The sequence below is a fragment of the Alnus glutinosa genome, chromosome 7 (assembly GCF_958979055.1).
Source record: "Alnus glutinosa chromosome 7, dhAlnGlut1.1, whole genome shotgun sequence".
In the NCBI taxonomy this organism is placed as follows: domain Eukaryota; kingdom Viridiplantae; phylum Streptophyta; class Magnoliopsida; order Fagales; family Betulaceae; genus Alnus; species Alnus glutinosa.
The window spans coordinates 22,371,663-22,397,329 of NC_084892.1; the positions used below are offsets into that span (position 1 = coordinate 22,371,663).

General features: G+C 37.0%; 3 protein-coding genes across 5 annotated transcripts; 2 read left to right on the forward strand and 1 right to left on the reverse strand.

Annotated features, from left to right (window-relative positions):
• Positions 1 to 1,879: 1,879 nt before the first annotated feature.
• Positions 1,880 to 8,266, forward strand: LOC133872903 (protein IQ-DOMAIN 2-like). Its single transcript, XM_062310553.1, has 6 exons — positions 1,880 to 2,176; positions 2,790 to 2,889; positions 2,981 to 3,292; positions 3,533 to 3,754; positions 4,180 to 4,299; positions 7,176 to 8,266. Exons 2-6 carry the CDS (start codon positions 2,815 to 2,817, stop codon positions 7,917 to 7,919), a joined length of 1,473 nt encoding a protein of 490 aa, XP_062166537.1. The 5' UTR covers positions 1,880 to 2,176; positions 2,790 to 2,814; the 3' UTR covers positions 7,920 to 8,266.
• A 2,305-nt stretch (positions 8,267 to 10,571) lies between these two features.
• On the forward strand, positions 10,572 to 14,925 carry LOC133873654 (mitochondrial import inner membrane translocase subunit TIM14-2). Its single transcript, XM_062311392.1, has 3 exons — positions 10,572 to 10,681; positions 12,811 to 12,989; positions 14,320 to 14,925. The coding sequence occupies exons 1-3, from the start codon at positions 10,679 to 10,681 to the stop codon at positions 14,474 to 14,476; spliced, it is 339 nt and encodes a 112-aa protein (XP_062167376.1). The 5' UTR covers positions 10,572 to 10,678; the 3' UTR covers positions 14,477 to 14,925.
• Positions 14,926 to 16,653: 1,728 nt separating this feature from the next.
• LOC133873732 (uncharacterized) lies at positions 16,654 to 22,137 on the reverse strand. 3 transcript variants are annotated; one of them, XM_062311480.1, is made up of 7 exons: positions 21,885 to 22,137; positions 21,080 to 21,486; positions 19,890 to 20,081; positions 19,549 to 19,788; positions 18,434 to 18,651; positions 17,766 to 18,020; positions 16,654 to 17,223 (listed from the first exon to the last, which is right to left on the reverse strand). In XM_062311480.1, the coding sequence occupies exons 2-7, from the start codon at positions 21,480 to 21,482 to the stop codon at positions 16,966 to 16,968; spliced, it is 1,566 nt and encodes a 521-aa protein (XP_062167464.1). In that variant the 5' UTR covers positions 21,483 to 21,486; positions 21,885 to 22,137; the 3' UTR covers positions 16,654 to 16,965. The 3 variants fall into 3 exon arrangements, with proteins under 3 accessions (XP_062167464.1, XP_062167463.1, XP_062167462.1); XM_062311479.1 differs by having other exon boundaries at positions 21,769 to 22,136; XM_062311478.1 differs by having other exon boundaries at positions 21,802 to 21,885.
• Positions 22,138 to 25,667: the final 3,530 nt, after the last annotated feature.

A 25,667-nucleotide genomic window follows, 5' to 3' on the forward strand; every position in this document is an offset into this window, starting at 1 on the left:
GTACAACACCAATACAACAACTGTACAACAATCCCTTACATGAGGGTGGGCCCCAGTATGTGAGACCCACCCTCATGTGAGGAATTGTTGTACAGTTGTTGTATTGGTATTGTAAATCTAACATTTTCCTTCTCTTAAACTAATATTTGTTTAGAATATGTGATTTTAAAGACAGATGTATTTTTTTTTTTTTTTGAACTAATAGTATGTGTTATTATAGATTCTAAAAGTCCAAAAGCTTACATCTTAAAAAATGAGGGACAGGCCCCCACACTCGTAATCCAGAAGGATCTGACTTAAAAAACAGCTGCCTAAGCAGAATCCTAAATTTTACTAGAATTTCAATTAAGCCCCCAATTACAATGAAAATTTCAATAAAATTTGAGCCATACATAAGCAAACTGTACATAAAAACTAAGGAATACACAAACACATCTAACAGAAAAATCAACCCAAGTCAGCAGTAGGGGCACAAGACAGATGTCACTTACCTTGTTAATCCTATTAAAAATAAATAATGCTATTTAATAGACTGTTATATGACTTTTATACAATTAGGATGATTTACCAGTAAAAATCGGTCTTTTGATTAGCAAGGACTTATAAAAAAAAAAATTAATATCTGATTTTTACTACCACATCATTCTAATTATATGAAAATCGTGTACTAATTTACTAAATAGTATTTCTCATTAAAAATATATATATATATATATATATATATATAGAAATCATATTTTTTTAAGAATAAATATCAATTTAATAGACAAATTAAAAGACAACTCGGATAGAAAGGAAACCTTATGTATGACATATCAATTTAATAGACAAATTAAAAGACAACTCGGATCGAAAGGAAACCTTATGTATGACCTGGCTGTCATTTTCTTTTAAGAAACAGCTGCAAAAGGTGATAGGGTAATTGGATTTTGTTAGCTCATATAGTATTAGTAGCCATGTGACCAGTTGGGCAATCTTGTACAATATTGTGCTTTTGTACAAAAACATCTGTCTCCCTCTCTTTCTTTCAAAACATAGCTCTATCAATTCTATTTATTAAAAATTAAATAAAAAATAAAATTGAGGTCATGTTTTGTTGGTGATTTTTTTTCTTTTTTCTTAAAAAGAGAGAATTCTCATTCATTAATAAAAAGCTTGCTCAGCAACTATAATATACTGAATTGGGGATGGACATTCCTCCAATCAGACATGATCAGCCAGGTTATGTAAAACAAATTTGGCCATTAGGTGGGCCGCTTGGTTAGCCTCCCTCTTAATGTGCAGAACCTCGTGGTGAGAAATTGTTAGAAAAAAAATTAGATTGGAAGTTTGATATTTGTGGTTAATCAAAAACTAAAAAAACTTATCTGAAAACCATTTGTTGGTAAAGGCTTTAAAAACACTTTTATGTTTTCAAAATCAAAAATAAATTTTTTAAAAAACTATTAACAAATAATTTAAAACACAAAACACTTCTTATAATACTTTTAAAATATGATTAAAAAAAAAAAACACTTCACTTCTAGCTTATATCTGACCTAAAAATACTTTTTCCAAAAAAAAAAAAAAAAATCCACTTTTTTAAAACCATTACCAAAGTTTTTAACTAACACGTGCCAGGTGGATCGAAATTTTAATGTCAAAACTACCGTACCATCTTTTTTAAGAACATTTTAAATTAGAGAGTTTAATCGTCCAATCAGAAGTTTGATAAAGGACGTTATTTTGATAAAATAATTAAAAAAGAAAAGAAAAGAAAAGAAGTTACTGAGCAGAGTAGTAAAGAACTGAGGAGCAGTGAAAATTTTAATCGCAGTAAAAGGGAAAGAGAGGTGGTTTATCATTATGGCCGAAAGGATTAGGAAGTGTCGGAGGGACTCGGAGCATCTGATCCGTTCACGAAGACAATGCTGTGTTTGTTAATGAAGTGGGGTCAGCCTAAGCGGAACCAGCTAGTCTCCCCCATATTCCCTCATCATTGACATCTTCTTGGCAAGATCTGATTTTTCTTCTTTTCAAAGGGGGAGTGGCAGGGAGATACAGGGAGGACTGCAAGGCAAAAACCCGGTCCTCCTTTTGTTTGTTTTGTGGAGAAAGAAAGAAAGAAAGAGCGAGAGAGAGAGGGCCACCTGTGAAGTGAGGATAAGCTCCTTTAGATCTGCCACTTCGTCTACAGGTACTTCCCACTTTCTCTTCTCTTGGACCCCAGTTAAACAATTTTTACATTTAACTTCATTTTGGGCTGCTATGCATTTTTCTTTCTTCTTTTTTTAAAGATGGCTGTTTGTAAATTTTCTGTATTGATAATGGGTTACTAGTTTTGTTGAAAAATTGAAATTTAAAAGTTTGATCTCTTCAGTATTTTATTTGGAAGCTGGCCATTAGCGGATTTGCTTATTAGACATAAAAATGTTGGATAATTTTACTTTTTGTTTGCTGAGAAAATGTAAGGAAGAAGAAAGAGGAAGACTTTGCATCTTGGATTTAAAGTTATTCCCACTTTGCTAAATTAACCATTTAGCTCAATTCAGGGTAGAACTTAAGATTCATTAATTTCTTTAGTTTTTTTCTATAAAGGTTTCTCAATCTTTAACAATAGGAAATTTCACGCCCGGTCCTGAAATGATTTGAGTGCTCGAGTTTGCTTCTTTTGAGGGATGTACCTTATGCCAGGCTCTTCCCATTTTCTCTTATATTTCATATGGCATTCATTGTGTTTTGGAAATTTATTATTTACTTATCCAAATGGTTACTTAATTAGCATTTGAATTTGAATTGTCTCCATGAAGGATTGCATTGAGGAATGATAAGGAGATGGGGAGGAAGGGAAATTGGTTTTCTAGTGTAAAGAAAGCGCTTAGCCCAGATTCCAAGGAGAAGACTGACCAGGTTTGGAGAAATCACAAAATGGTATTTTTGATTATCTGGAAATTGGGTTAAATTGAATGGGTTTCTGATAGTTTTAGTAATTGTTTTCCAGAGATCAAATAAATCGAAAAAGAAATGGTTTGGAAAGCAGAAACACCTGGATTTAGAATCTACCTCTTTAGGAACTGTCACAGTGCCACCTCTTCCCGCTGAGGAAGAGGTCAAATTAACCAATGCAGAGAATGAACAGAGGGATCATGCTTACTCTGTTGCAGTCACCACTGCTCCAGCTGCTGATGTGGCTGTTGCTGCTGCTCAGGCAGCCACTGAGGTTGTTCGACTCACTGCAGTTACTAGGTTTGCAGGCAAATCGAGGGAGGAAGTGGCAGCAATCAAGATTCAAACAGCATTTCGGGGATACATGGTACGTGTTACACTTTTTTTTTTTTTTTTGCTCCTTCCCTCTGTTATTTGATGTAGCTATATGGTTCAATACAAGCTAAAAGTTAATGTCAGCTCGTTATAGAGACATTTTTCATTTAATGACCACTCTCATTACAGTAGTTTAAACTTTATCAGTAGCTGCTAACAATGGTTTTACAGGAACTTTTGGGTGAGTAATAAGTGGCTTTCTTAAGATGGTTTTGCATTTCATTGTTTTCAGGCAAGAAGGGCATTGCGGGCTTTAAGGGGGCTGGTCAGGCTGAAATCACTGATGGAAGGACCTGTTGTGAAACGCCAAGCTGCAAAAACCCTCAGATGCATGCAGACTCTAGCACGTGTGCAATCTCAGATCCGTTCCAGGAGGATCAGGATGACAGAGGAGAATCAGGCTCTCCAGAAACAACTCCTACAGAAACGAGCAAAAGAGTTTGAGAGCTTGCAGGTCTCTTTCGTTCTATTATTTCTATAAAAATTTTGCTAATCACTTAGCACATGTTTTGTTATATAATTTATTGCCACAGGATTACGTGATTATGTATTTATGTTTTTATAGACATGAAGATCTTAAGGGCTTGTTTCAGGACTAGAATATGGCAGCCAGGTTTACTTTGGGCCCATGTACCTGAAATATTATTCATGTATTAAACAGTGAAAGTTGGCTCAAAATTTTCCACAAAACATCCAGCAGAAGCATGGGAAATTTCATTTTGGTGCTGGCTTAGACTGTACCAATGGGATATTTAGAGATAGTACTAATTTCTGTTTCCTACTTTCTTGATTGATCATGTTTTTATTTGTTGTCTACGTAGTTTTTGTAGTAGAAAGACCTCATTGTTTGGCCTTTAACTCATTTAGATGTTATAATAGATTGGAGAGGAATGGGATGACAGCATTCAGTCAAAGGAACAAATTGAAGCAAATCTTCTTACCAAGCATGAGGCAGCTATGAGGAGAGAAAGAGCACTGGCTTATGCTTTCTCTCATCAGGTGATCGATTTCTCTTATTATTTTATGTATTTGAATTCTCCAAAAAAGCAATATAAAAATGAAAGGAAAATGAACGTAAAAGACATTTGAGATTTGAAAAATATGGGAGGGGATTGACTGACTTATGCAGAGGCGGCCGTAGGGGGGTGGGGGGGCATGGTCCCCCTGGCCTTTTGAATCCCTCCTTATGATGAGGTTTTTACTATTGTCGGTCCATATAATTTGAAGATAAAACTAGCTTGGTGAGAGACTCAAAAGGAAATCTTCCGTAGCATAATTAAGGCCAAAGATACCACTACTTAATTCTCTACTTCTTTATCCTTCAGTCGCTGATTTTATTTATTATTCTCGTACTTGTGAAAAACTTATCACCATGTACATAGTATTTCGATATTGCTTACCAAAATGCTCTGGTCAGAGACTGAGAATAATCCAATCCATAAAATCTATTTCAAGGAAATTTTTTTTATCCTTTGAATAAAGGACTTGGATTTACTTATAAAAAATAAATAAATAAATTAAGGACTTGGATTCCTTCTTGCAAAAAAATTCTCACAATACTACATGTGATTACCCAACGCACTGAGAATGTTGACCATAATAAAGGTCTCACTCATAATAGTACATAATCCTCTCAGGATTTAGAATCAATATCATAGGAAGTCTCGAGAGTTACAATCTTTCCCATTGACAATTTTTTTGTGGAAAAACTACTCCCATGATTCGTTCAGTGCATAACAACTACACATCAACTTGAAGCCTTCAACTTCACTTGATCAAATTAAATCATCAAGATTCGATGTATAACAATCTTCGCAAATGGAATGCCTAATTCCATTACCGACTGTGAATTTACATAAAGTTTTAGACTATAAGGTTTATGGAATAAGACATTGCGTGATAATCCCGTTACTCACATCATAAACCATATTCAATGTAATCCAAAGACTTTTCACATGCATAATATACAGTCATAATAGGCATGTAAAAAATCATATGCCATATACTCAAATAAATAGATCAGTAAATAACATATTTTATTCATTACAAACTTGAATGTCAATCGTTCATTGGATTTAGGGCTTAATTCCCAGCAAAATTTTGTATTCTTGTCTCCCTCTTTCAGCCAAAGAGTCATCAATTTCTGTCTCCAATTTTCTTCTTCCAAACGAGTAATCCTCTCCATTTTCATATGTCATCTAGATAGCGTGTTAGCCTTAACAGTTCTTATATCACTAAATAGCAATTGCCTCCCTTTGGAGAACATTATGGCTCCATATTGGCTCATTATTGGCTCATGCATTTCATTTGCAAGCTATGTCTAACCAATGACTTGCATTTTCTGTTTATTTCAATAAACCATAACAGTTTCTTGATGCCTCTTGTACTAGAAAGCCTTAAAAGAGACATCATAAGAACTGAAAGGAGCAAAATATCGACATTTGCTCAATATTGAAAGTGGACAAACATGTATGCCTTCATGGTACTAGACATACCTCATACAAGGCCTGTTGCATGAGCCTGAGTTTGATAGAGTGAATAAAGCAAACACTTATGACATTGCGTTGGGTTGCTTAAAATTTTTTATAGAACATCATGAGAATGCATGAAGGGCTTTACCATATATTTGTAACCTTTTCTTTTGGTATTTGTGGAGGAAGAGTGATGCATGTGGTGAAGCATGAAATATTGGTCCACTTAATTTTATTTAGATCCTATTAATTAACGGGTTTTTAGTATTTAGTTTATATTTTATTTAATTTCTAAGAGTCGAGTATTTTTGTAATTCAATAAGAGCACTAGCAACAGCTTCCCTATAATCTCTTACCTTCCTTAAATATAAGAAAAATCTAAAAAAAACCATAAAAAGTTACCTGCAGCAACTTTCCTATACATTATTTTAACATAAAATATATCTCTCCTCCCTCATCTTTTTACCTTTCATTATGGATTGTGTTAGAATTTTGTAAAAAATGTGATGATAGGTAGGAAACTTGTATTTTGTAAAGAAATAATATTATAATGTTATAGAGAGAGATCAAAGAAAGTATTGTGAATTGTATTTGGATGGGAAGCAAAAAGTAATTATGTTCCCTAAATTTAGGGAATATTAAAGGGAAGCTGCTGTTAATGCTCTAAATGAGTGTTACCCTAGATTATTTTGGGTAATTCAATAAACCGATGTTGCCCTAGATTATGTTAGGTAAGCCAATAAATTGGGTTTGCCTTAGAGTTTAGTCGTTAGTCTACTTAAGTGTCTTTGTATTCCAATGGAGACAGACATTGATAGAATAAAAAAACTGAAAATTTGATTCTTCTCCTCTCTTTCTCTCTTCTCTCTCTTTGTCTTCTCTTAGCTTTTCTTCTTCCCCCTTTTAGCTTTTTCTTTCTTTCTCTTCTCCCTTCTCCTAGCTTCTTCCTTTTCTCTTTGCCCTAATTTCATTATTCCACCACGTATTTTTGTGATTATTAATTGTCCTGCATCAAAGAGAGATTTGAGTTTGGTTGCTTTCACCTTTATCTATTGATGTAGTGAATGCAAAGTTGGACAACTTGGAGAATTTAGCAAGAGTTTAGTGTGCTAACTTAATGCCTGAAAAGCCAAAATGTCAGCTGATCCAGGGGAAAAAAATTAGTTGGCGAAGTTTCACATGTTTAATTGCTCTGTTGGTAAAGCTGAACAGGACCTAGTTGTCAGTAATATAGTTGCAGATCAGTAATTGTATGTGAAAATAACATGATGCATATATCCTATTTTATATTTCGGGTGAGTACATGGTCTGTGCTTACCATTTACTAGTCCAATAGTATTGCAGGCTCCAACTTTTGAGAGAAACAATTTATGAGTCTAACCCCTGCAATGAATCACTCAACAGCAAACCTGGAAGAATGGTTCAAGATCTGTAAACCCAATGTTTACGGATCCAAGCAATCCCACCTGGGGCTGGAGCTGGTTGGAACGATGGATGGCAGCCCGTCCATGGGAGAGTCGTAGCATGACGGATAAAGAACTGAACAACGACCATTCATCTGTAAAGAGTGCGAGCCAGAGCTTTGTTGGTGGAGAAATCAGCAAATCTTATGCTCGCTACCAGCTCAATTCTGATAATCATTCTCCAACAGCCAGCCAAAAGACCGGTCATCATACCTTCCAGTCCCCTTCAACTCCTAAGCCAGCTTCCTCAAAAGGAGCAAAGAAAGTAAAGCCTCCAAGCCCAAGGGGTGGATGGGGTCCAGATGATGACTCCAAAAGCATGGTCAGTTTGCAGTCAGAACGATTTCGAAGGCACAGTATTGCTGGGTCATCAGTGAGAGATGATGAAAGTCTGGCAAGCTCTCCAGCAGTTCCGAGTTATATGGTAGCCACCAAGTCTGCAAGAGCTAAGACCAGGTTGCAAAGCCCATTGGGGTCTGAGAAGAACGGGACGCCAGAAAAGGGATCTTTCGGGACGCCAGAAAAGGGGTCTTTCGGGACGCCGGAAAAGGGGTCTTTTGGGCCTGCAAAGAAACGGCTTTCATTCCCGACCTCACCAGCCAGGCCAAGGCGGCATTCAGGTCCACCAAAGGTGGATGTCAGTCGTAATGCAGAAAACAACACGAGCAATGGAGTTGGCAGTTGATCATTTCTAGTCAAAATCAAGGGAAAGAAATTAATTGGATTTGGATTTGGGGAGCTATTGGTGGAAAATAGAAATAATGGATTATTTGATTTGTGAATTCACTATTTTCTTAAAAGCTTTAATTTGTTATTGCTTAATAGTTGCTCCTGTGGGGTGACATTCATTATATATTTTTATTTTTTTCTCTCTCCATCGTTTGGGTTCTCTATGTCCTGATGGTAGCAGAACATGTGTGAACCCAAATCTGGATCTCGATTATTTTCTGCATGAAGAACAGTTGTCAGTCTGTTAAATTTATTGATTCTACGGAGTGCTGTATAATGGATGTTGAATTTCTCACTTGTTTACTTGGTGCTTATAACTTCCTCCATATTGTTTCATCCTTTAATATTGTGAATTGAAAGCTAAATCTACCAGATGCTATCTGCTTCTCCCGGTTACCAAAATTTATTGCAGCAATCATGAATGTAGGTTCATGATGATAATCTCTTCATGCAGCTTTGCAGGTGTTTTCATAATATATTTCCTTCACAGGGAACTTCCACCAAACTTGACTTCTCAGCCTACCTCCCTCCGCTGCTTGCCCACCTCTCTTTTTGCCCTCTTTCTCCTTCTCATATTGGCTTACAATGGTTCTCTTTCTTCTGTCTTCACCTCTCTTTTCTGTCCAAGCCCCTATGGGTTCCCGCCCGCCAATTTCTCTGAAGAATCAATGAGAGAATGATCTTCTTCTTTAAAGCTAGTGTATTCATTGAGGCTACTCTCTACTTCTGCCTCTCTTTTTGATTTGGGTATTTTTCTTTACCTTGAATTGGAGCTCAAGCTAAACTTGGCTAATATTTTTCGAGTCGAGTTTGAGCCAAGCTTGAATCTATATAAAGTTTTGTCAAGTTTAGATTCAATTCGAATTATAGCCCTAATGAAACTATCTTGTCCCATAACAGGACTAGCTTGTCTCCTATTCCTTTGCCAACATAATGTAAACAAATTTTGTCAAGTGTCCCATAATTTGGTTCACTGGACATGTTACACATGTACCATGATCTATTAGCCTCATGTTGCACAGAAATAGGACACAAGCCCTACCAATGTCAACAACACTGACACGCCATCTAAATTTTTGTTTGTATAAGGTTTGAATGTGAGAACAATAAACTTTGCTCTCACATGAATTTGGAATGCAGTCTTTGCTGGTTGGAAAATAAATATTTAAGTAAATTGTCCTATATGTATTTAAGACCATTATAATGATAATTTGAGATTCAAAATATTATTTAAATAAATAAATAAATCACGGAATAAGGACTTATGTAATCTAATAGATAGATTCATGTATTTGAGGGTATAAACTTCGTGGTGACCTTAAGTTTTATCGGGTCTATGGACGGAGGGACAAATTGCGTTAATAAGATGTCTAATATTTGTAATACTTTAAGAAACCGAAATGTCTATTTGATATCGAGGCAAAACACAGGTAGTAAAAAAGTATTTAATCCTTTTCATTTGTATTCATACATGGGATAAATATTTTGTATTATATTTATATAAAGATTCTTTAATTCATTTGAACTTTAATGCTCATGTCATAACTATAGCTGATTTCGCATTTAGTTTTATTATCATTGCGATAACGTAATTACTAAATCCAATATTTACCATCTAATATAGAAATAATTTTTATTTTTATTTTCATTATATCCTATATTTTTTTTAGCTATTAAAAGTTTTTTATAATTTTGATGATTAGATTAAATTATTTTCAGTAATGTTATATATGAGAAAATAAATACTATGTATTTTACTCATCGATTTACTTGAAAGTACAAAAAAATAAAATAAAAAAGTGGAAGAATTATATGTTTAATGTATTTAAATTAGTCACACTAAGATAATGTGAATATAATGTTAAATTGAAATACAATAAAGAAATAAATGAGCTCAGCCGCTCCTAAACTCGGCTTGGTTAAACTTGATTCAAATAATAAATGAGTCTTTCGTGAATACAATAGTATGTTCGAATTTTAAATAAGACATATTCGTATAAATTCGGTTCAGCTCATACACTATTGTATAAATTCATATAACTTCATTTTTATAAATCTTGTTAGTATTATTTTAATTTTGTAATAAGAACATCTTAAGTAAAAGATTTCTTTCTAATATAATAGATATAATTTGAATTATTATTGTTGTGTGTTTAGTTTTAGAGATTTGTGTGTGTACAAGTATATTTGTGAGTATGTATGAATATGTGTATGTGTGCACGTGTTTGTGTATGTGCATAATAAATTTATATACATTATATAAACTTGAGACTAGATAATTTAAGATTCAAATTAATTTATTTGATTAACTCAAATAATAAAATTTTAACAATAATTAATTAACTAATTATTAGTATGTATTTACGAAAAATAAACAATCATGATATTTATTTTATATAAATAAATAATTTAATTAATAAGTTTGTGATAAGCTCAAGCTAGATTCGTGTTCGAAATAAAATTAAATTAGTTAAGATTGAATAGAATATCTACCTCGATAATAAGTTCGAGTACAACTCATACTCGAAATAAAATTAAATGAGTCAAACATAAATATTCAATACCCAGCTGGGCAGAAATACAGCCCATTAGCCCTGGTAAACTTTATTTTATTTTATTTTCTTTGAGAAAGCGCAAAACCCTAAAGTGTCAAAACCCACAGAGACCACGAATGCCCATTTCCGCTTGTTTACGCTTCGAGAGCATTGCACAAAAATGGTGAGTAAACACGTACTCTCACATGTCTTCTATATTTGATTTATATATTTGTCATATTTATTTTCTTTTCTTTTATTCGTTTTTTTTTTTTTTTTGTTATTTCTTGGGTAAAGTAAAACCCCGCTTGATTTCTTAGGGCAAATGTTCTACAGAGATTTCCTGGGTGGGGTTCTTTTTTGGATGATTATTAGGTCAGGGTTTTGTTTATTTTTACGTACAAATTGGCGTTTAGCTAAACCCTCCGTTTGGATTCCGAGAAACTTCAGGAAAAAGGTGAAAGAATTTGAGTAATTGGTTTTGGGTTCTTTCTTGCTCAGTTTTACCAGCAATCTAATGGATGGGAAGTGCCATTTGTTTCTGTTGGTACAGTTTTCAATATGATGACGTGTTGCCTTACATCTTCTCCTTTGGTATTTTCACCTTCCTCTCCGATGCCTAAGTCAATTCAAACGTCGTAACTTTCTAGTGTGAATAAAAAATCTCAAAGCTTAAAGAATGCGTGTTTAATACTTGGCGTAGTAGTCCTATTTATAGGCGCACAGTTCACAGTTATGAAACTACTGAAGTGTTTGAAGCATAGTTGGACTAGTAGTTTGAATCCTAGATCGTGTAGGTTTCAACCTTATCCCCATAGAGTTTGAATCGAGAACAAGTTGGATAGTAGTCTGACTGTTTAGATGATTTCCACATTGATAGGTACCTTATCCCATTAATGTTGGGATAAGGGTCAATCCCGAAGATCTTGGGATTGGAGTCTTATCACAACTCTCACTAAATCGTAGATTGGAATTTGTGCCCATAAATCTTGGATATAGAGTTCTGAGGACCTTCAAACACTTGTTAAACTTGAGGAGATAACCCTAAGGCGATTATTTCGTACCTTGACCAACTCTCCGAGGCGCAAATATCCGAGATGCGTTTGCTCCGCCCAAACTAAGAGATCTCGGAATATTCCGCACCCTGTAGAGCTTTTTAGGTCCGAGGTATTCAATCCTCCAGGCACTGAGATGATCCTGTTATACAAGATTACGACAAATATCCGAGGTGATTTGACCGAGGTGACACGCCGGTCGGACCTGTGGTTCGAACCTCTGACTTGTCATGGGGTCCACGTGTCTTCGGAGTTGATTATTTCCTTAAAAGTTTCCCTTGTGTTTCTGATTCGGTCCAATTTTTTCGTTTCAATTTATTCAATTTTTTTTTCTTGTTTTATTTGATTAAGAAATTTACCTGTCATTAAGTGTGATTATCAAATTTGTTAGAAAAATAATTAACAGAAATGTATTTATTCAGGCATTTTTCTTCGGAACTCCGTAGGGTTTTTGACTTTTCTCTTTTAAGGGCTTCCATTTTATGCAATTCTAAGTTCGCTTTTTAATAAACTTACTTACTTATCAAAAAAAATTTTTATGCAATTCTAAGTTTATAATACATGTGCGTATTGACATCAAGGGGTGGGTTCATTTAAGGAGTCTTAAAGTTTGAGGATTAGTCCACCAAAGCAAATTGGAATTTTCATTGTTGCTTATAAAGTTTTAATATATGTGCATATTGGAATTTTTCATTGATGCTTTAAACGTTTTTGTGACTTCGAACAATGCTACATGGAGGGATATGGTCTACCAAAGCCAACAAAAAGAGAGGACGAGCTATGACACTTCTCCATTTTGACAATGATCCCTCTATCCCATGAACAAATTCCAATTTAAAATTCTCCAAAGTTGCTTTGTCATCTTCCTTCTATGGTCCACACCCCTATATTTGACCCATTATGTTTCCTGTATAAATGCCTAAGATAAATAACCCGAGTTGTTAAAATAAGAAGTTCCAAGTGTTCTGCCTTCCCACAAGGCTGTAATGCTCCCACCTTTGTTGTTGCTGCTGTGTGTAATATTTGGAAGTACTGGAAAAAATAACTTTCCCACTTAGACAAATGTGATGGATTTATTATGCTTTTTCTATGTAGAGTTTCTATTCTATGTTAATAGTATGAACTAGTCATTTTGCTCACCATTCATGATCTGGAGTTGGCACTAAAGATTTTGTTCTTGATGACTATAAGTATTATGTTTCACATTGCAACAAAATACACTCTGAACTTTGAAACTTAAATATAAAATTTGCATTAGGTTGCACCATTGCTAGCAGGCCTTGCTGTTGCAGCCGCCGCTTATGCTGGCAAATATGGTGTTCAAGCTTGGCAGGCATTCAAGACAAGGCCACCAAGACCTAGAATGCGCAAGTTCTATGATGGTGGTTTTCAGCCTACTATGAATAGGAGGGAAGCAGCTCTAATACTTGGAATCAGGTATGTGTCACCTATTTTGCTCCAATATATGATTTGTTTCTTGATTAGTGGCTTGGCATCTTTTATTGAAATAGAGTATTTACTGAAAAATTGTGTTTGTTGATGTGCCTTAAAGTACAGATGAAGTACACTTTTCTTTTTAGATTTTGCGTTTCTCAAATTTTTATTGCATTTCTATTATAGACTGAACAATAAAGGTCCCTCCTTGGGGTGAGAAACCCCTTGAAGCGCATCAATCTGCCAGGTGTGTATTTAGGATGGTAAATAAGAATGCGCATAGTTAGGGCTAAATGGCGGCAATTGTTCCCTGCAGTCTGAAGTAGATCTGCATACAAGCCAAGCTGAGTGAGCATTTGGCCATCTAAGCTGGGCTTTAGTCCAATGGTTTTCAGGCTCAAATCAAGCTTAAGTGATGTTTGGATTGAAATTGCTTGGTTGTCTTTGATTCTTGATCTACTCTTGAGCTTGTCTCTGCCTGACCTGATTACTCCTAGTCCTACAAATCAAAGTGGAAGAAGAGAAATAGGCACCAGACACAATATCCGATCTTACTGTCTCATCTACCATCTCTGAACCTAGACAGAAGACATTGAACAACACCATTGCCTCATTTCTCTAACCATTCATGGCCCATAGGAGTTATTTTTAAAGAAAGAACGCACACTTAGAAAAGTATTAAAAAAAATGGAAAAATTGACTGGTAGAGAGAACTTGAGTATCTTTCCACGACCTTCCCCCTAAACCTGCTGGGGGAATTTCTTTTACTGCTTCTTGGAGGTTGTCTGATTCTAAAATGGATGTTATCAGGTTAGATCAACCCTTTGCTTTTGCAAATTAAATATTATAATAGAAATAAATAAATAAATAAATAAATTAAAAAAAAAAAAAAAAAGAGAAAGAAAGAAAGCATTATCCTGACCGAGTTTTTTCCCCCTCATAACCCAACATCAATTTCACCTTGCCCACTGTCACTCTGGTCATTTGTGAAGTTCATTCTTCGGATGGTTTTAGTGGATTCAGGTTTGAATATCTATATGCTGCTTGATATGCTGATGGTGATTGTGCCATAGACCTTATTTCAACTTATTTAAGATTGTTAGTTTGTTCTGAAGGTGCCTTATCCCCCCGTGTCAATTCATATTGCAAAGTCACTACTACTGGTTTTCACATAATTCTAGACCAGAACATGTCAGTGATACTAACTTGTGGTTGTTTCCTTTCCCCTAATTGTACTTTCTCATATAGATCATATATAGAATCTATCGTATAAATGCACTATCAGCTCTTCATATTTGTTATTATTGATCCTCTGTACCTGATTGTTTCACAGAGAAAGTACTCCATCAGAGAAGGTTAAGGAAGCACATAGGAGGGTGATGGTAGCCAATCACCCAGATGCTGGCGGTAGTCATTACCTTGCATCTAAAATTAATGAAGCAAAGGATGTGATGCTTGGAAAAACCAAGGGTGGGGGCTCTGCTTTTTAATGGCGCTAACTGTTCCCATATAAGCAAGGCAATTCTGCAGAAGTTTTAGTGAGTTTTTAGAGCCATACATGCTCCAATTAGACAGTGTCAGTGTCACCTCCTTTTTTCCCATTAGTCTTGGTGCAGCAGTAGGGGTGATCAAGATATTTAGAGCATAAATTGTTCATTGCTTGATTCTTTTATAACCCTCTAGTAGTTTCACAATATTTGGAAGAAGAAAAAAATGTAATTCATTTTGGTGACAATTAGGGAAACTCCATTGAAATTCGGTGTTGATGACCATGAGAGTAGGAGGATTATATTTGATGGCAATAATTATGCAATCCTCACCTAATTTTGGGTCATAGGCTCTTCTTTTGTACACCAGATGTTAAGACTGCCCTTCTCCTATGATACTCTTGGCGGTGTTTATATGTTCAAGCGCAAAAACTAATAGCTCGTTATTTATTCGAGTTGGTGGGTTGTGATCTCGTTGAAGAAAAGTGTTCCAATTCCGTGGCCATGTATGTCTAGAATTATCAATTATCTCCCATTTACGCACCACCTGGCAATGGAAATGACCCGTCGACAATTGCAGTAGCCGTTGTAATTGATGTACACTACGGCTTTTCTATTCACTTCTGCCATTCTCTTCTTCTTGTTTGATTAAAACACAAAATTGAAAAATTTTGGGGAGGCAAGGTTTGAAGTCCCTGCAATTCCTTCAATTTAGGGCGTTTATTGTAAATGAATGGTCAAATATTATACCATGCGAGCATTCAAACAAAAAGGTAAAAGAAAATGTAGGATGGCGGAGCCACCTCAAGATTATGCTACATAAGCATTAGATCTTTTTTGAGGTGATCCGATCAGGATGAAAGGATAAGTTAGGCCATTCCAACTACCTTTTGGGTGGCTGACCACACTTTTAACTCCCTTAAAAGCCTATTTTAAGGGTGATCTTTTTCTTTCTTTCTTTTTTCTTTTTTATTTTCACGGCACCAAAAATAAAGAGTTTTGCTCGGTGGGCCTTACTTCGCTGTCGAATGCCTCCTTTCTCTAAGGCAAGTATCCTACTGAAAGGTTGTCTACCATTGAATCCTCCCCTACAAATAATAGGTTACTTCTTTACGGTAGCAAGGTAAGGGGACAAGGTCGGTCGTCTGACGTCAAGCAATTAAAAGCCTCCACTTATGAAAATGCAAAGATCAAATCAATTGAAAGCTTAGCTTCATATGCAGCGAGTAGAGTGAGTATGGTTATCAAGTTTTTGGACCCATTATAGGTGCCTATCAAAGGCTTTTAGATACTTCAGCTTATGCATTCATGGGCAATGTGAAGAGTAATGCAACATACCTTATAAACATCTAATAAAACTGACGTGGTAAGGTAAAGCTGACGTGGTAAGGTATAATAGCATTTGGATCAGTCCTTGTTAAAAAAAAAAAACATTAAACCTAATAATTACTAGACCTTGCTACAATAGCTTTATGAGATATTTGTGTGATATTTAGCATTGCTCATGACGTGAATAATACTTAATTAATAAATAATGAATCTTTTAGTTAGAAGTTATATGAATATATAAAAAGAAATGACACGCTCCACCAATCTCTCCCGAGTAGGCTTTTGATTTGTATTAGGCATCGATAAATCGATGGAAGGGACAAATTGTAATTGTACAATCTTGATTCTTTATTTATAGTAAACAGCTTGAATTAAAGGAATTTGAAGGGCAGTCGCCCCTGATTCTAAAGCCTATTTTAGAGGCGACTTTTTTGGCCTTTTTTTAAATATCTCTCTTTCTTTTAATGTTTAATGGTATAATCTTGATTGTGACCTGAATTAAAGGAATTGTATGTATCTGCTATTCTAGAGAATTGCAAACGACCCAATCTAAAAACTAGCCTTTTTTAGGATAATGTTGGGGGCAAAGTATCCACTTCGAGACCTTTGCCGAATGACGCACTCACTGACGCAGGCTTCTAATGGAACCAAATACGGTTTGGACAACAGCTGTTAGCTGGTAAACTCTGTGAGCTATCTCCTCATTTTCTAATAAGCTTGAAATTAGTAAATCCCAAGTAAACATCAAATCAACACCATCTAATCGCACGTGTACCTAATCCACATTTAAATATAGAACTCAGCTTCCTATCTAGTTGTTGATGGGATGAATGTACGCCTTCAACACACAATAATCAGATTGTAGGGCCATTTTTCATTGAACGTTTGCTGCTCAGTCCGAGGGTAAATATAACTGAGGAAAGTGTTAACGATAATTAAAATGATGATTCTGATACAGCAGAAAATCATAGGATTTCAGTAAAAAAAAAAAAAAATCAGCCTCCTTGCTCTTCTCCATCTCTCATCTGAAGTGATTATCGTCAAAAATTATGAAACGGGACGGTAGTTAAAATCTCATCTTTAATGCTCCCGGAGCATAGGAGCAACCTGTGGTGGTATATACATCAGAATTTCATGTAGAAACTGGGATATCAGTAATAGCTTCATTTTGTTGTAGAATCAGCAACAGGTGATACCACTTCAATATCTCCTTCAATTGGAGTTTGATCCATTTCAACTTTCCTGTCAAGTGGACCTTGAGGGATTCCCCAAAGTGTGGAAAATATCTGTCTATGGCATTCATCACAGAAAAGGAAATAGGAGAAATGGCCTTCATTTGGGAGCTTATGCACAATGGCCCCAGGTAGAACCCGGACCACATAGTCAGTCACTGATGGTGGGACTACCCGATCGTCCATGCCCTGTTCAGCATTTATAAAGAACATAGAATCAACAAATCTCAAGTAATTTAAATGGATATGCAAATATTCTTCTAATATAATTAAAATTCAGAGTATGTCTTATCCTGGGTATTATCACAATCAATCATAAAAGGTGGAACCACTGGGGAAGAGGAAACGAAACGTAAAAGGTTTGGTAATGCTTTTGAGGGGAATTATCAGCAATCGACTTTTGCCACCTCTTCTAAAAGAAAGGGCACCATTTATTAAAATCAGAAGCCCATAAAATAAGAGTCACAGGATTATGGCGTTGAATTACATTTACTTCAAAATTGCCCCATAGACTGTCGAGCGGCCAAGACATGAAACACATACATATACATCATTTGTGAAATACTTATTGTCAATGTTTCCCGTTAAGAACGTCAACCAATAATAGATTATAATTTATTTTCAAAGACCATCCTATTATACTAAAAGCATAATGGCATTTTGTTTAATAGAATACTGCAGCAAATATGAGAGCAGGAAACAAAGCAACAACAAAGAAGCAAGAGGCAAACCTGCCATATATGTATTGGGCCTAGGAATCCCACCAATTCACATTCTGCCTCACTGTAAAAGGACCTGAGCCAAGAAAGAATGCCTCCTCTCTGACACTTCTTCCGCACCTGAAGATCTGCTGGGCTAAAACCCCAATCTGATACCTGTAGCACAGCTTCCTCTATAAATGGTTTTGTATTTCCCTGGCGGATCGACTCCTCCACATCTCTATGCCAAAATTCTTCAAATAATGGCTCTTCGATCAGAATTTCATCCTGAACATGTCAAGATTTTGTCATACAAATATCATAAAATATCAAAAGCTACGGCAGCTATTGAAGATGATACGTAAGATTGTCAAAAGTTATATAAATAATGTCCAAATTGTCTCTACCAGTTTTAAGTGGGATAGAGCGAAATCATACATTTTATTGAAAAACATCAGTTTTGGGAGACACCGTTATAAAAAATTTCATAGAGCAATCAAAAATCAAGGGGAAAAAAAAAAGTGTCTACCAGCAACAAGCATCACTAAGCCAGACACCCACTACGGCAACTACTTGACAAATTTGTTATGAATAGCTGCCAGTGATCGCCCCAACTCCTTATATATAAAAATTAAAGTTTATACTTGTGGCCACAAGTGGAGAAGTTTTAAAGATTTCAGTCAAAGATGACAATGACTCACTTTCTTTCCCAGTGATAGAAATAACCGGTTATCAATTCGATCATGCTTTCCAGATAGGAAGCTACGGCGATAGAAATAGGAGAGGAACTTTGGAAATCTACGAGCTAAGAAGTACAATGATTTTCTTCTTGGCACCCAGTTTTCCCACATGCTTTTCATCTCTTCTTTAGTCATGCTCGGATCATACGGATTAATCATTGGGGCCAACAGGGCTGCACCTGCAAATTCAATGAGGATGCATCACAAATCAAAAGTATGTTCCATTTTACCTGCTTATTGTGTTTCCATTAAAAAAAAAAAGAAAAAAACAAAAGAAGAAGGCTCAAGTGCTAAGATAAGATGGTACGCAACCAACATGATCAAGAAATTGAATTCCAATTATTTATGGAAAGATATCAATTGGTAGAATTGTAGATACACTAGACTTCAATGCATAAAACATAAAACCCATTAAACAATCAATTCAAATATAAGTAATAAGACAAATAATATATGCATTGAAAAAATTGAAACTCTAAGTTTATTGGCAAAAACCATATACTAATCAAATTACAGAACACCAATAATTCATATATTCAAATTCGACAAGTCATGAGCCCTATAACACAAGCCATAAAACTAGCCATGACCCTGGGGACTAAATCTGTAATATATGTAATTTCAGGACAAGGTTTTGACAAAAAGGCTAATTTAACTTCTCGCTGCCAAATCAAAGACACCAGGCTTCATCTCACTTATCATATAACCCATACAACATCTAGCTTTATGCCAAAAGAGTTGCTTCAAAATTTTTATGGAACTTTCTAGCTTGCTTGCATGCCTCCTGGAAACACAACTTAAGCTAGCCATTCATTTCTTGATGAATGTCAAACAGCAACAAACAGTTGTAAGAGAAATTTTTTAGAAGAATTATCAGCATATGAAGGGCAAGAATATGGAGCTTAAAATTGTAAGAATCAATAATTATACTGAATCCATAAATTTTAGCACAAGGTTCAGATCTCCCAGGGGGGGCACTAAATAACTATATGCTGATCATGTGAACTATCCAAATAGAATTAAAACATAATAATAAAAAAAGAAAAAAAAGGAAAGAAAAAAGAAGGTTGACATACCTGCAATTCTGTTAGGTATGTATCTGAGAGCAGCCCAAGCATGAGTGGCTCCACTGGAATAGCCCAGCAGCCAGAACTTGTCACTAATACCAACTGCATTAGCAAGGTGCAAGATATCAAATGCTGATGAGTTAAGGTTCCTTCCGGGATGACGATCGCTCTCCCCAAAACCAGGAAGATCATACGTTACCAAGCGAATGCCAAACTCTTCAAGCAAGGACATTTTAACCCCCGGTATACCTTTCATACAGAAATTATTCAGAAAATCAATCTCAAGTCCACATTAGAGTCCCATGGATACCACTTCAAAGGATTAAACATTTTACCAGTTTTTTTTTTACCTGCAAGTCGTGAGGAAAGAAAAGAATGTGGAGCTATTAGGGAAAATCTAGCTCTGTTGGCTGGAACACCTCGCTCATGATAAGCCATGTGCCTACCATCAGGAAGTTGTATGCGGCTAGCGCTGGGAGGATGTATACGCACCTTCTTTACTGGTGGGATCAAGCTGTCATGTGTGCTATTTACATTCAAAGCTGCAAATGTTTTTAACAATGTTGATAGAAGTTTATCTATTGTATACCACAAAAGAAAGAGAAAATAAATGAGACTGAATGCAAAATCAAGATTCAAGTTCCCCTTCTCAAAACTCCTATAATTTTTAAGAATCCTGACGAGTTTTTCTGGAAAAACTTAATAGTACTATTGAGAACAGAAAACAGAAACAAATAGAGTAGATGCAGATAAAGGATAAACATAAATTGGAAAGCTGTAAACTTAAGTTAAATTCCACGACATAGAATGGCCAGGACCAATATATAAGTTCTTGACAGAGTTAGCCACAGAGGCACATATGGCTTAAATGGGAATAGGAATTCACTGATGAACGAACTTTATGAATACCCTCCATGCCAGTGTTTCTTTACATTTATCCAAAGAGGTCATTATAATCAAGTCCACTTATCTATATGGCTGTTACTATGGCACCACTGCAGGTATTGTCCAAAAAATGGAGTAGTCAAGTTTAAAGATCAACGGTGATTAACTGATAAATGTAGTCACAATCAATCACACTTGGGCCGAGCGACATGAAATTACTGCAACCTAATCCAAAAAAAGCTGTGTCAACGTGATTTACATGAAAGCAATGGCGTCCAACACATATGAATTAAGTACTAAACCTTCTCTCCCAAATGTGAGGAGAAGTAAATATCAACTTTTAACCGGAACCACAACTTCCTTGGTTATTGAACATATAGGATCCAAATTGCGAATCATGAACCACCAAAAGGGCGAGCAAGCGATGGAACTCAAACTGACAAATAGGGCAAGTGATTTTTATAAATCCGACTAACAGACTATAATGAATAAGCAAATCACCAATTCAAGCTTTTCAAGTAGATCGTCACAGACCATTTTCATGTAATATAGGTAATTCTACAAATACTCAAATTGAAGGAATTGAAGCATAGACTTCACATTCAAATAACAAATAAAAAACAGAGAGTAATCTTAGAATGAATTTGAAATTCACCTGCAAGCGCGAGAATGAAGACGAAGAATATGACCGACCACGCTTGAGCAGGATCGCGATCCTCCGGCAAAAACTCATTCAAGTACTTCAATCTGCCGGAGACCTTAGCGTACGGCTTCCGAAGCTTTCGCACGATATACGAGTCCTCGGTCAGAAGGCTCTGCTGCGCAATGTCCCTGCAGCCTCTGCCCAATTCCATCAGTATCTCACCCCAAGCCATCGCGAATCCCTTCACCTGATCCTTCAGGCTCTCCGATCCTGCCGATTCTTCGCCCATAACGAACCCCGACCTTCTCGTCCCAAACGATGTCGTCGAGCCTCCGATTGGCTCCCCAGTGTACCGTATCGCCGTGTCCTCCACTAGACTCGTCAGCTCGTCCCGCCACGTGTTTGATCCTGACATTTCGCTGAAAAAAGTTTTTCAGTTAAGAACTCCCAACACTCAACTCTCTCAGACTTCAATAGAGCTGAAAGAGAGAGAAAGAGAGAGAGTTTAAAAAAGAAAAAGAATCAAGAGTAATAATGTCAAGGCAAAAGAAAACAGAGCTGGAAGTGCAGCTTTCCAAGCGTGAAATTCAAGCCAGGTTTGTTTAATCCCAAAAAGAGATAAAAACCTAACCGACCACCGTTCAAACCAAAAAAGAAGTTGAGAAAAGAAGCACTCATGAAGTAGAAAAAGGCAAAAGCACCTCTGCGGCTCTGCTCTATTATCCTCTTCTCACCTTCCCGCACTGAAACCGTTAAGGAGCTCTGTGAGCTCCATATATTCTATTCATCTTTATGTGGAATTGATTGCTTAACCAACCTTTTAGCAATGGCTGTGTCGCTGGGCGCTTCTAGGCTTTTTTGCCTTTACTGGTCCGAGCGAGACTTGACGATGAGTACCAGACGTCCGATGAGCTCACCGTGAAACTCACGGGGTGGATCAGGCCACGTGTTCAACTGCTGCGCCGTGCCACTAACGGCTGGCTACCGGTTCAGTCGGTGCGTGTCGGTTGGTTGTTTGTGCGATTGCCTGACGAGTGACGAGCGGTACGCGCATGTGACTTGGGAATGTTCTGCTTCGTCCTTTTCCCGACGTGATACCTTTTTTTATTCCGGCGTTGATGGGGTTCTCTTAAAGAGTAAGTCTTCCTCAGATCTTGACCGTCAGTTTTAGTCAAGGTTGGTAAGGGGACACTTGTAATCTCATCTGACGGTGGTGAGGTCATTAAAGAGTGAATGCGAGTGAGATTGCTGTTTTTTCCCTGCTATTTTTTTAACTGAACAGTGAAAGGCAAAGTGGGTGTAATGTCATAGCGGTGAAAGCGTACGAGTACGACACGTCGACAATGTAAAATTTTAGCGAAAGAAGTATCGGAGCAAGCAAATCCCCGTAGCCCTTTTCGTGCTCCCAGTGGGCCTGGTTTCTGTGTTAGGTTTATTTAAGACGACAATTTTTCACACTGCCAACAAATTTTACACAAAAGTAAAAGAAAGAGTTTGATATAAATGGGTTTGAATCACAATTAGGGTAGCCCGTTTATTAGAGGACTCCCACCAAACTCCTTAAAGTGGTTCATTTCTTATATTTAAGAAAAATATCATAAAAAATATTTTAAAAAAAAAACAGTTCCATCAGCCTCCCTAAATTTACATGCTATCATTAGAAAGAGTTCGTCTATACGGAGGACGAGGGTCAGACCCTCGTCCGACCCTCGTCCTACGTGGCACTATTTTTTTTATTTTTTTTTTAAATCAAAGAATAAAAAAAAAAAAAAAAAAAGACGCGTGAAAGCTTTTCACGTTTCCCCCATTTCAGAAAATACATCTTCCACAAACTTTCAAAATCCCCCAAGCCTTATCCCTCCATCTCCACCGTCCCCCAACCCACCCACCTCTGACCGCTGCCGCCACAAACACGCCGACCAAGCTGATCGTTTCAGCTTTCCCCTCCCCCACGAACAGCGTCTCTCCACCACGAGCACCTCCGATCGCCACCCACCGCCAAACAGGAGCTCCAACGCAGACCCTGCTCCCCCCCTCACCTCCGGCCGAAATCCACCCACCGCCGGCCACGTGCACCGCGGCAACGACCACTTCGAGCACCGATAACCATGCTGACCCAACCTCCGGCGAGTAGACCTCAAATCTAGTTTTCGCCCAAAAAATCGCTCCCTCCATCTCCATCTTCCCTCTCCCCCCTCCCAACACCGCCAAACGCCGATCCAACCTCCAAGCACCGGTGACCATGCTGGGAGAGGGATGGTGTCGGTAGGTGGGCCGGTCGTCTAGGTGGGAGGCCCTCGGTCGGTGGGCGGCGATCGGTCCGTTCTGCTGGGTCCGAGAGAGAGAGAGAGAGAGCTGGGAGAGTTTCGGTCGGTGGGCCGGTCGTCTAGGTGGGAGGCGCTGAGCTAGGAGAGGGATGGTGGTCGGTGGTCGCTCGGTCGGTGGTCGGAGAGGGTGAGAAATGGGGGGAAATTTTGGACCCCATATTTGACATTTGTCTGTAAGTCTCTTGTCCCGCGTTTTCATTGTTTTTTTTTTTGTTTTTTTTTTAATTTTTTTTTTTATTCAAAGAATAAAAAAAAAAAAAAAAATAGTGCCACGTAGGACGAGGGTCGGACGAGGGTCTGACCCTCGTCCTCCGTATAGACGAACTCCATTAGAAATCTATAGTAACCATATATATATATATATATATAGTTACTGTAGATTCCCAACCTAATATTTTAATAAAAAGAAAGTCCATCTCTCCTCTCTCCTCTCTTGCTTCGCGCGTCCTTCCTTCCCCGTCCTCCTTCCTTTCCCAACCAAGACGCCATGGATGAACCAACCCTCGCCTTTTCCCTCACTTTCTCATCAACCAAACACATAATCACCGTTATCATAGAGAAACAAGAGTTTCTCATCTCTCTCTCCTCTCTCCTCTCTCCTCTCTCCTTCCACCTTCCCCGTCCTCCATCATCTCCACCCCGTCAAAACTCAAACTCAATCAAAATCAAAAATTTATTCAACCACAGCAAAGCCCCAAGCCCTAGGATCACCGAGAAATTCACAGTTCAGAATTTCACCGGAAATTTCCACCGGAATTCCATTGAAATTTCACAGTTTGAAATGCCCGGAATTCCACCGAAAATTTCCTCTTGTTTCACCGGAAGTTCGCACCTCAAGCCACAAGAATTGCGCCTTCAACTTCTACGGCGTCGACCCACATCATCCACCAGAGATCGGACCTTCCTCTCACCGCATCTCTTCTTAGGCCATTGGAAATTAGACCCACTGGTCTCTCTGCATCTCCGGTTTTCTCTTTGATTCGATCTCTCTTCCTCAAGCTCTCTCTCCCTAATTCGGTCTCTCTCCCGGGTTCTCTCACTCAACTTGTTTTAGGTCACAGAGAAGAGAGGAAGGAAGGATCAGGAAGATGAAGAAAGGGAGAAGAAAAGAAGAGGAGGAAGAGAAAAAGGGGCGGTGGACAGTTGGGTTTTGAGAGAGAGAGGACAGAGATGACAAGAGAGGAGAGAAGAAAAAAATAATAAAAAAATAAAAGTAGGAAAGATAAAAGATAATAAATTAAGAGTAAAAAATAGTATTTAATTGATATAGGAAAAATTTAGGGAAACTATTGTGGGGTGTCTTTTTATATGGAAGGAAAAAGTAATTTTGTTCCCTAAATATATGGAAAATGGTTGGGAAACTGATGGGAGTGCTCTTAAACCGGTAAATTACGGGTTAATTCACTTGATATGAGGTTGAGGACTAGGAATATAATCGAGTCGAGTTTTAAGATTTTAAAACTGGCTTGCTTATGAGTCGAGCTTAAATATCGAGTTCGAATTCGAGCCGAGCTATAAAATGCGTATTCAAGTTCGGCTCGTTTAAAATTCGAACGAGTTCGAGCTCATTGAAAATGACATTCGAGTCGAACCGAGCCGAGCTGGGTTACTCAATAAGCTCGACTCAACTAGAGCTCGAGATACGCTATTAAATTTTTCAATGTGTGATCAAAGTGGAGTTCAAGCATGAGTTTGTGAACAACCTCCATACTAACTATTAATAACTTAATATGTAAGTATAATATGCTAAATACTATTATCAAAGTATTATAATTAATATGTAATACAATATTTATTTAGCTAGTATACTATATATATAAGAAAATGACCAATAGACTATAGTTAACTACTATATATATATATATATCGAGTAACATATAGTTAATTACATTTACTTAGTATATGCTAATAAATTAAATAATATGTTAGTTTATGAATTAACTAGTTAGTATGTTAACTAATACACACACATATAAATATTAAGTAACATATATAACATATATTACTTAATTACTAATATACATGTTTAAATTTATATAACTCATTTTTAGTAATATATAAGAGATATGAACGAGCTAACGAGTCGGACGAGTGATCTGATCGAGCTTTTAACGAGTTGAGTTCGCGAGCCTCTATCAAGTTCTGTCGAGCGAGTCGAGTATGTATTACTTATTAATTGAGAGAGTTTCTACAGTAACGATCGAGTTTATATAGTATCGAGCTCGAGTTCGGATCGGCTCAACTAAATAGGTATCGAGCGGGTTGTTGAAATG